The sequence below is a fragment of the Lynx canadensis genome, chromosome B2 (assembly GCF_007474595.2).
Source record: "Lynx canadensis isolate LIC74 chromosome B2, mLynCan4.pri.v2, whole genome shotgun sequence".
Taxonomy (NCBI): Eukaryota; Metazoa; Chordata; class Mammalia; order Carnivora; family Felidae; genus Lynx; species Lynx canadensis.
The window spans coordinates 113,470,940-113,482,687 of record NC_044307.1 but is presented as its reverse complement, the minus strand read 5'-3'; the positions used below and the strand labels follow the sequence as shown (position 1 = coordinate 113,482,687).

The following is an 11,748-nucleotide window of genomic DNA, read 5'->3' as shown; positions in this document are numbered from 1 at the left end:
GCATATGATGTGGAAGGTAAAAATTCCTGCAGAAATCCAATTGTATTAATACAATGCTTTTTTTTCATTCATGTGCGCAATTTGCAAAATGGAAGGGGTTGAAGAACTATTTCTCCCAGTTTCTAGCCACTCCCTTTTCAGCTCTCCTTTACCTGAGTTAAATACTCTATGTAAAAAAACAAACAAAAAACAAAACAAAAAAACCTACTCTATGTAGATTAGAGAGAATTTTAGAATTGATAGGGTCGCTGGGTAATTACCTACACACCCTCTTATGTACACCAAATTAGCAGAAGTTGATTAAAATAGCATCTGCAGATTCATAGCTACCACCTTTTAAAGTCTGTACTAGCCCTGAAAACTTAAAGAAATTAAGAATTCAAAGTCATCATTAAAATCGATTTTAATTGCTTAAATAAACATACATAATTGATGCAAGTGAGGGCGATCACAAGCAGTTTGATGAAACTTGCAGTGAGTCCATCCCGTTGCTGCAGACTTCTCAGAAAGAGCTCCATCCCGCCCATGTGACTGAACTGAAAGGGGGTGCTCACCCTCAGCCTTCAAAAACATGCACATCATAAGTCCAAGCAAAAATCAAAGCAGGTCATTAATAGCTACGGGAAATACACGTTGAATTACACAAAGACAAAGGTATGGTCAATTGTGTATCTGCTGAAGTGGGGATATTTTAAATTATGACAATCTACGAATACTTAAGTGTGATGGTCAAGTGGTTCATCATTAGCACACATACAAAATGGAAATCATTTTATGAAACTCCGCGGTGGGGCCATTCGAAGAACAGGTCAAGGCCTGGGTTTTTCGCAGTGGGTGCTTGGTCGCCACATCCGAGGGCGCGCTGGGCGGGGGCGGGGCTCGGCGGCGGCTGCAGGGGGCGGCCCTAGCACTGCAGCTCCTCCTCCTCGGCCCGCCGGGGCCCGCCCCCCGAGCTCTGCGCGCTGGCGTGCGCCGTGGAGCTGAGCACCTCTTCAAAGCTGCCTCCGCCGTGGTTCGCCCCGCCTACTTTCGTCTGAAATGGGCAGAGACGCAAGCGTGCCGTTAGTTCATCGGGTCTGCAATGTTCCTGTAAGATGGATTACTCTCAAGCTCAGAAATATATTTTTTTCTTGCGAAGGGACGTAAAGGGTGTAGAGTAATTTCCTTTAAGAGTGCTAGAATGCCATTTATACTTGGGTTCTGGGATAGGATCCAAAACTCCACAATTTTGTACAATTTTAGCAGTGCCCTCTTTATCCCGTCTACATCTAAGAATCTCAATCCCTTCAGGAGCATATCCAGATCTGTGGATTTACACTGTCTACACATTCACCCTGAGAACAGATGTAATCAAAATGTAACCGGATTTTAGATAAATTCCCTCAATTAAAAAAATGTATGAACATCTTTAAGTGACTTCAGTTGAGGCTTTCTACTGGGATTTAGCAAGGCGATCTGGATTCCTGACAAATGTGTTTTGAAAAGCGGCTGCATTGAACATGCTTCTGGTCTCTGCTCTGAGAGGTAGACAGGACTCAAATCTTAAGTTCTGGCCCCTTCACATCTTTCTAGGCAGTTGCCCTTATAGGAGGAATATCCCTTGAAATGCAAAGTTATGATGCTTTAGGAGGCTCCCTTTTCATGTACTTGTTACTGGTAATAAGAATAGAATCAGGAAGAAATCAATTTATAAGAAATATGGTTAAAGTATTTTGAAAAATTCCTCATAAAAAGTCCTTTGAAAGAATATTTAATGCTTAATGCAAGCCTTATTGATGGTCACATTGGTTTCCTTTAACTATCAACAATATGGAAAAACACGTTAAGAAAAGAAAGGTACAGAATAAAAAATGTTGCTTTTCCCAAAATGCTGACTACTCACTGCCACCAAAGTGATCACTCACTCACAGGAACATAAGCCACACTGGGGGATGTATCCGCTTTCTGCCTGGTCTGCCCTTTAAAAAACTTAACCAGGTTTTAAAAGCTGTTTAATCATTGCAGAACAAGCACACACTTTTCTCCAATTGTCACTAAAATCCCTCTCTGCCTCTTTAAATTCAGTTCCTAAGTTGAATTTACCACCACGCTCGGGGTCAGAAAACTCATTCCAGAAAGTGACAGATAATAAATATTTTAAGCTTAGGAATCACATCGTCTCTGTCACAAATACTCAAATCAACCATTGTACAAAGCAGCCAAAAACAACACATAAATGAATGAGCATGGCTGCTTTCCCAGAAAACTGTATGTATGGACACTGAAATGTGAATTTCATGTAATTTTAACACATCACAAAATAGCATTCTTCCTTTGATTTTTTTCAACCATTAAGAAAGATAAAAACCATTCTTAGCTTACAGGCCATTCAAAAATAGGCAACCAGCTGGATTTGGCCCACAGGCCTTCATTTGCAGACCTCTGGCACTGAGCATGGATTCCTCCCCCACTCTGTGTCATCTCAGCACTGGGAAGAAGCAGGCGTTCTTTCAACTTGGTACTTTTTCACTATGTTTATTTCTTTCCAGAGAGAAACAAGAGTAATCTACTCTCTTAATAGTTCAGTTTTGCAACAGAAGTCACGCACAGTTTTGAATCAGGTGAATACCAAGTACTGATATTTTCTGTTGGGTTTTGTTGCATTCTCCTCTCCTCTCCTCTCTCCTCTCCTCTCCTCTCCTCTCCTCTCCTCTCCTCTCCTCTCCTCTTGATATTCTCAAATCAAAATAGAAAAATAAAGGAGGGAATCGTTTTGAAATAAAGCAAATTTGGCAAAAAGGGGAATGAAATAAAGGGGTTTTCTAACCATGTGGGTTGAGTAGAATAAAGGGGTGTCCTAACCGTGTGGGTTGAATGAGTGCACACAGCAATACTTTAGGTGAGGAGTTGCTTCAGCAAAGATGTGAACAATAAACATCTTCTGGACTCTTAATCCAAGCATTTGTCACTTTGTCCCCAAAACTATGATTGCTGTTTGCATACGATTCTATTTGAATTATGGTGTTGGGCCTCCTAATCTCTAATAATAAAATGGCTGGTTGAGAGGACACCAAGAAGTAATAAGTATATGTTGTCTTTTTTTTTTAAGGTTTTAAATCATGCCATGCAATGTATTCATCAAAAAGAGGTGTGCTAAAAATATGGTGTGGTTGACATGGTTTGAAGAATGATTGGAAGGCTACGTGATTAGAATGGTTGGAAGGGATGTGCTTATTCACTGGAACATGGCAGAATATAACAAATATGATTTCACGGGAGCTGGGTTTTGGTCTGCTTGCTTGTTTGTTTTAGATGAAATACAAAGTGTACAGTTGAGATCAGCTGATATGTCATCAAGTAATGCCATCAATGATGTAGGCAAAAAGGACTAAATTTTACATAATTATGATGCATTGGGAAAATGTTCATGGAAAATCAAACTATCTACAGAACTTGGTAAAAAAAAAAAGGGAAGAACAATCAATTGGATATAAATGCCACCTGGTGTGTGACAGATTGTGCTGGAAGATGCAAGAACGGACCTCTCTTCACAGCAGAACATTATTTCTAACAGAACACAAACATGAACATGACTCCTTTCGTGTGGTGTTTTACAAATCAAGCCTAAAGCAGTGTGTGTGAATGGAACTGCAGACTATACACCTGCAAGGAATGCCCTTACTGATTCATCCTTACTGATTTGTGAGTCAGCTGAAACAGCCTCACGATCCATAACTGAAGAAAGTTACAGAAGCTTTGAAGAAAATCTAGAACACAAAAGTAAACTATACAGCAAAGAAACTAGATAAAGAAGGGTTAAACCTGTATTATTTAGTCTGGAGGAAAAAAAGAATGAGCAATTTGCAATTACTGAATATGAGTGGGAAGTTTTACACAAAGCACAATTATTAGCTGCTTATTCTCCATTGCCTGGGTGGGCAGAAAAAGAGGAAGTAGGCATTGACTGTGACATAGGAAGTGGGTGGCATGTGAGTCTTGTTAAACCCGGGGACGATCATGCAGACACAGAATCCACTTTAAGAAAGTCTTGACACAGGCTAGTATCTAGTCGCATGAGTTAGTTCTGTGCTTGTCTGAAGGAGGAGGCAGGCTCTCCACTTTCCATCCCCATGAAGTGAGAAAAGTGAGAAGCTCGGAGTGTGGACCAAACAAATGATATGTGAGCTGCGAGCTTACCAGAGTTTCCTAAAAGCAAATGGAAATAGGTTGTTCTTTATTCTTCTTTTGTTTCTTCATATCTCCTTCTTCTAAAGAAAACCTAAAAAGTACAACTTCTCCTGTGTCAGAACTTATCTAACAAGTAACAGAATCCATCTCCCTTCGATTGTCTGAGGCTGAGAACCAAATGCAGAGAAATTAACTCCTAGGATTTTCTGAACCTTTTGTTCTGAAACTTGATATCTTAGCAAGACAAATGTTCAAGGAACCACACTGACCCTCCTTATCAAAAGTTTTCCCTACCCATGGGGGCAATTGTAATGGCTCCTACGGGTCCCTATACACTCAATAAGCAATGATGTTGACAAGCGGGGTAGTGAAATTACACAACTACAAACTGCTGGTAAATGCTGAGTAACAATCTCATTCTTGGGTCATAAACATCTAATCACAGGCTAAATAAAGTATAAGTAGAAGACTGTGTGGAAGATCCTTCCCTAAGAGGAAAGACTCTTCGAGATCCTATAGGAGGAAGACCTTCCAGCCTCACAGGCTTATCAGGCAGCACGTGGTGGCAGAGAATTCAGAGGCAGCTGGATAATCAGCATGTGCATATACCTGCTTTTGATCTGGTTAAAGATCATCCGCATCCTTCATTTTCCCAGCTAGGGAAATACAGAAATGGATGGTCTACAAAATAGTGATAATAACGTCAAGATGTATTTAAGTCGTTGTTTAAATAAACAATCTTAGTAGTTTCAATGATTTTTCCTGTTTTGAAATTTCTCTATCTTTTAAGCCTAGATTGATTTTATTTGTGCTTTCTTCCTCTGTAGACTAACCTACCTATGCTCAGACAATATTTTCAAATGAAATTTTTTAGCCCCTCCCATGAAACAGACATATTTTCAGTTTAAACCTGGAAATCAAATGCATTATTACAAAGTTATGCATTTTGTGACTCAGCTTTATTTTCTCTCCATGATAATCCTGCTGTGCTGTGCTCAGTGTGTGAATGGAGGAAACAAGTCTAGGTGTCTGACAGGAGGTGGAAGGCAGAATAACGTGTGGAGTCAAGTTCACTATTGCTAGCCCGTGTGCAAACTGGAGGGGCTCTGAGTTGTTACTGACCTTCCACTTGCATTCTAAATCCAGAATTCACACATCCTTTATCCTATCCACAATCCTCTCTCACATACCTGTTTTCGAGGGGTACCACTAAGTTCTAATTTAGTAATCTTAGTTCTAATCTTAGTTCAAGACGTGAACACAAATCCCAGTTCACTTCCAACAAGTAATCACCCCTGAACGGCTTACATGAACAACTCTGTGAGGGCACAGCAACACCGTTCAGTACTGGTTTTATTGACAGATTCATATGGAAAGAAAAAGATGGACTCTGTGCAAGTTTGCCTTCCTGGCTGCGCCAAACGCTGGCGGCCCTGCCTTCGGAACTAACCATAGCAGTGACTAATGCTGTCCTGATTCACGGACCCAACGACACAAAATTCACTTCATCTGTACCTTAAGGCTTGTGACAGTTGTCTCAACCCTCTCCTCAAATGATTTGAAAGTAGGAGAATTCCTAAAATAACAAAAAAAGAAGAGAGGTCAGCCCCAAAGACTCGCTGTCTTAGCAACTGTGCTGGTTGCAGAAACCGTGGCTTTCTGTTCTTAGTGGTAAACATCATCTCTGCACCACAGCCATGTCCTGACATGGACATTTTCTAGATAAAATATTCAGATAATCAACTGTAGAATAAATAGTACAGCATTTTGTTAATGACACAACTGTAATAATTTCAAGGGGCACCGGAAATCATTTCCAATGAGTCAAAGGAGTGACAGCTTAATTTGTCATTTACTAATTGTTTCTAGCACAGTACTCCTTTTTCCAACTTTTTTTTTTTTTTTTTTGGTAAGCAATGGAAAGTCTATCTGAAGAATGTTGTGTTAGAGTTGTCTCCCCTGGAATTTAAAGTTTTTATTTCAGTAAATGTGAGAGAAGACAGAAATAGCTCCAGGAAAAAAAAAAAAAAGGCTCATAAATTTTTCTTTTCCATGCCTCAAAAGGTAATCACTTCGTCAATTTTCATGAAGTGGTATTTCTGAACGTCAATGCTTTCATTGTTTTTCCTCATAAAGAGGATATACTTTTTGTTCTCTTACCAAACAGAATCTTTTCAGTTATTGACATTTTATTTGTGACTCATTCATTGTGTTAAATAATCTATATACACCATCTTGTTACTTTAAGCGTTAGATACTTCATTTGGTGCTTTTTGGTTTCCTATATTGGATTTGGCCACATGACATCATGATTTAATGACACCATGACCATTGAAAATGATATCCCTAACTAAAGAAACAGGAACTAAGAAGGAACTAAAAATGTCTCTGAATTCTTGTATCCATGTAAGCACTCAGCCACAAGGACTGTCATCATTTTCAAGTCAAATAACTCAACTGAATGATACTAACTTTAATAAGCTGCCCGTTATTCTGTCTTGAGTGCAAAAGAACTGAAATAAAAGGAATGGCCTAGAGGAATTTTATAAGGGAGAATGGCTATAATATATGGGCTTCTTTGTATGGTGTGGAGTGAAGCATGGCTCTAATACTATCAAGAGGAAACTAATGTACATAATATGTTTTTGGAGTGCATTTGGCTTTGTTAGAGATTATCTCCGGAAACTGTGACACTCCAGATGGTCAGAAATGCATCTGCATTCATACTGTATGAATTAAGAACAGTGAGTTTACAGGGCCTTATGATCTCACATCTTATCTATAATGCAAGTATAAGTCAAATTCTTGGGTAATCCTCCATAATATTGCTGTTTCATTATGAAATATTAACAAATTTATATCTGAATGACTCAAGAGTATACATTCACTGGCACTTTACTTCCACTGTGGGTTTTATTTGGGCAAGCCTGCTTACATGCCTGCCTATCACTGATCAGTTAACAGGCCTGCGGTGGTCAGACAATTCAGCCTAATGCCTCATGGGTACATGTTAGATGAGTAAAAAATTTTTTTAAGTTAATTTCAGGCAAGATCATGAGGACTACATCTGCATAAGCCAATAAGACTACATCTGCATGAGGACTACATAAGCCACTAGATGGGTTCATAGAGCAAAACCATGTTAATTTTTGGCAAGCCCTTCTTTGGACACCTACACTTAGAATTGGACATGTAAAGGAGCTCAGGGCTGCAGGATGTGCTACTCAATTTGAGTGTTTTTATGCCACAGGGAGCAAGTCATTCAAAGATAGACTAGGCAATCTTGAATCTATGCTTTCTATTTACCACCAAATTAGGGAAATCAAATACTGCGGCTGAATTTCTCAAGTAACTATACAACCCCAGTGTGGAAGAAACATCATCAGGATAATAAAACAGACATTCCTGTAATTAAATTACACTAGGATGTGTGCTAGCGAACAGGGAGAAGCTATTTCCTCAGATTTAATCAGGTCATATACAGCTACAAATGACCCCAAAAGAATTTGGCTTCGGTGGTCTCAAACTATGCAGATTTGGTATGAATATACACTATTAAGCAGGGAGCATGGGGATAGTTCAGATTGTAGTGGGGGAGGGTCCTGGAGGCCTGATCTCCCACAACCCACCCCCCCACCATGCCAGCCTAGCCCACGGCAGCCCTCCCACGGCAAGCACCGTGGGGGAAGCAGTAATCTGGTTTTAGCCTCTTCCTTTAAATATGAAGAAACTGCTATCACTGAGGTGACTTTCCCAGGGCTGCCAAGTTCATTTATGGCAGAAGTGGGCTACAATCTGCATCTTCTGACCCCCAGTCTGACATTCATTCTTCCATGCCCTATTACTATTAGTGTGCTTTTATCTAATTAAGCCATGCAAACTCAAAGTGGGGAATGTCTTTCTCGGAGGTTTCCATCCAGTTAGTAATTTTAATGACTTTTATTATTTTATTATTCAACAGACACCTCACCTTAGTATCTACCTTAAACAATCCTGTTAATATCCTCTCTACAACCGTAGCCCTCTGGTCTCCTATTCCTTTCATTTAAACTGTCACCCAGGCCTGCATTTAATTCTGCTGAAATAAAGAATGTCCTTCCGCCTTTGCAGGTGTGTTCGTCCAGGCCAGTGCTAAGAATGTGCTTTACACAGGTTACTTGGTTTGTGTCACACAACAACATGTGCAGTGGGTCTTATTCCTCCCAATGAACAGATAAGAGAATGGAAGTTGAGAAGGTTAAGTGACTTGTCTCACATTACACAAATGAGAAGAGGCTGGATTTAAGCCAGTGTGGTCAAAAGCAGAAGCCCATTACACCCTCCTTCTGTAGAACCCTCAGCCTTTTCTCCTGAAGGCCATCAGAAAAGATAATACAGGAGGTCATGGGATTTCCTTTCATATTGAGAGGGGGGAAAAACTCCACAAAGTAAATATCAATAAAGTCACACTTCATACATTTTGCATTGATATTATATAAAGTAATTGACACACATTACCTCATAGCAGGCATACTTATGGAATGGCGAATGGAGTAGCTTCAGGGCAAAAGCAGATTAAAAGAAAAAAAAAGAAAAGATAGCACAACATAAGTACATGAGAAACTCCCTCTTCACAGTTCTTAAAACAGCAATTTCAACTGTCTGAAGTATTCCTTGCCCACCCCACCAAGATGACATTTGTTTTCGTTGGGTAGGAAGGACCACGGTCAGCTTTCAAGGGCATAAAGAAGAGTACACTGTTCAAGTTGCATGTTATTTTACTTCCTGTGGGTTCTCTGTGGGCTGGGAACTTTGAAGATGAGGAGAATGTCTGGTTTCCTCAGGTGCGCCCAGGAGCCCGTGGACACCCTCTCTAGGTCCAGCTCCCTCTCCCCTCCCTTCTGTTCAGGAAGAGAGGAAGGGCTGTACTGAGGAAGTAGAGCCCAGCAGGTAAAAGCTAATGGTTCCATTGTAGAGAAACTCTCCAGAGGAATACATGTAGTTAACATAAGACATTCAAGGAAACACATGGCAGGCAAACACCATCAGCACAGTTCAACATGGGAGCAAGGACTTCAGTATCCATTCTAGGACATCTGGTACAAAATACCAGTATTTCTGAGAATTCTAAGGGTTTCGGCCTTCTCTATTAATCCTATGGTAGCTGAGTCATTTTTTCTCTGATTGCCTGTAATTCCTTTGTGAGTTCCACTCAGAAATCAGGCTGGGCAGAGAGAGGGAGCACTACAGGGTCACACTACCTGGGATGGCGCTCCCCCTTCACACTTTCCAACACTATCCCTGCTTCTCTCCTCCCAAGAAGATAAGAGTAAGCCATCAAACTCCTCACCCTTCCCCAACAATATCCACTGAAGTCATTAGTATGGGCAGCACTTTACTCGAACTCAGAAAGAAAAGGACAAAGAAATTCAGGGGGTACTTATGATCTTACACGCTCCACTTAGAAACCATAGGCAAAACATTTCCTCAGAAGTTATGTTTAAAAAAGAATTACTAAAAGAAATTCATCAGCATTATTAATCTAATTCACCTCTTTAAATACAGGCAGTTTACTTAGGAAAAAAAAATCCCCCCCTCAAAAGTATATCCTACCTCAAAAGTGTGTAATAAGATTCCACCTAACAGAAGGCTTAACTGGACAACTGCACATTTCCTATCATAAGTGGTCTTCTGGTAACCTTTCCCCTCTTCAGAAGGAACAGAAAGTTGAAGGTAAACTATCCACATAAGAAACAGTTATAAGAATTTCAGAAAAACAACAATCTAGAGAAAATAATCTTGTTTCTCAATTTTACTTTTTAAAGTCTCATAAAACCACACAACTCTTGGTGACTGGGTGGCTCAGTGGGTTAGTTGTCTGACTCTTGATCTCTCAACTCAGGCCATAATCTCATGGTTCGTGAGATTGAGCCCTGAGTCGGGCTCCTTGCTGACAGCATGGAGGCTGTTTGGGATTCTCTCTCCCTCTCTCTCTGACCCTCCCCTGCTCTCACTCTATTTCCCTATAAATAAATAAATAAATAAATAAACATTTAAAACACACACACACACACACACACACACACACCTACCTCAATTTGTGCTTTTTTTTTTTTTTTTTTTTTTTAATTCTTTCAATTCTAAGGACCCCTGCCAACGCAGGAACGATTGGGAATGTAGGAAGGGATTCCTAAGAGATTGCTCAGCAAGCGAAACTGGTGTAAATGACTCAGAAATGATACAAATATGTGCTTAAATAAATTCAAACCCATTAGATGCCCTGTACTCTGTAATTTCCTGGTCATGAACACTCTCAGGAAAAGAGATCTAGTGTTTTGGCTGAAGCACACCCACGGTGTGAGGGAAGCAGTGGGCTCTGGGAAAGAAGGGAACAGCCAAGGAGCTGGCAGGGGCCCAGAGGCGGCGCTTACCCGATGGAGTGAGACCTGCAGCCCAGGCAGCACAGGAGAGAGCAGGAGCAGAGTTAGCATATCAGGATGCAAAGACAGGACCACAGTGCCCTTTGTCCCCTCTCTCAGCCCCAAAGCAAAGACTATGCGACTCCATATATTACTCTTTTGGAGTATACTTTTTAATGTGTCTTCACAATTACTTTACCAACCTGTTATAAGTTGTGCTTCTGTTGTTCTCACAGCTATCTATAGAGATGGTTGGACTCTATTAAGGTATATACCTCCTCCAGAGATTTCACCTCCACTAGTTCACACACCATTTGAATAAACAACTGCGAAGTTCCAAGAAGATGCCAGTGTTATTATCAAAATGATTCCAAGAGCTTGCATTTCTTCAGAGTACTTTCATAAATGTGTCCTCATTTTCACTTTGCAGAAAGCATTTTAGTTAGGTAGCCATCTATTAACAATGTTATTTTACAGGTGGAGAAGGGGGGGCAGTTCCATTGATGGGGCTATGGGGACTTCAGGCAATGTCAATCACGATAAAAGGAGAATCTTAGCTTGAAAAATATGACTTGTTTTTTAGAAAACATATCAATTTAAGGGGAGCTTAGGTTGGTTAAGGTCCAACTCTTGATTTTGGCTCAGGTCATGATCTCACGCTTCCTCAGATGGAGCCCCACATTGGATGCTGTGCTTTTAGCACTTGAGATTCTCTCCCCCACCACCCCCTCCCCTGCCACCTCTACCCCACTCACACTCTCTCCCTCTCCCTCTCAAAATAAATAAATAAACTAAAAAAAAAATTGAGAGGTACTCTTTTTCTTTCCAGGATCTGAATATTGTTGGCAATCTTTTTGAACAAGTTCAGAAACTTTTTCCCAGAACACACAAGAAAATTTTACGGTGTAACTAACAAGAATATAGGATAATATGATATTTAAAAAATTTTTAATGTTTTATTTATTTCTGAGAGAGAGAGTGAGTGTGAGTGGGGAAGGAGCAGAGAGAGGGACACACAGAATCCAAAGCAGGCTCCAGGTTCTGAGCTGTCATTACAGAGCCCAACACGGGGCTTGAACTCCCAGACCTTGAGATCATGACCTGAGCCAAAGTCAGACACTTAACTGACTGAGCCACCCAGGAGCCCCAGAAAATATGATGTTTTAAATTAAAAAGGTATTCA

General features: G+C 40.4%; 1 protein-coding gene across 2 annotated transcripts in view; it reads right to left on the bottom strand.

Annotated features, from left to right (window-relative positions):
• Positions 1-385: 385 nt before the first annotated feature.
• Positions 386-11,748, bottom strand: part of TPD52L1 (TPD52 like 1) — a 100,810-nt gene continuing 89,447 nt past the window's right edge. Inside the window, exons 5-8 of one of the 2 annotated variants that reach the window (XM_030316265.1) lie at positions 10,578-10,592; positions 8,665-8,703; positions 5,683-5,743; positions 386-1,033 (exon numbers count right to left, since the gene is read on the bottom strand). In XM_030316265.1, the coding sequence (XP_030172125.1) occupies positions 905-1,033; positions 5,683-5,743; positions 8,665-8,703; positions 10,578-10,592 (244 nt within the window). In that variant the 3' untranslated portion in view covers positions 386-904. The remainder of the gene's footprint in view (positions 1,034-5,682; positions 5,744-8,664; positions 8,704-10,577; positions 10,593-11,748) is intronic. The other variant, XM_030316267.1, reaches the window with a different exon arrangement.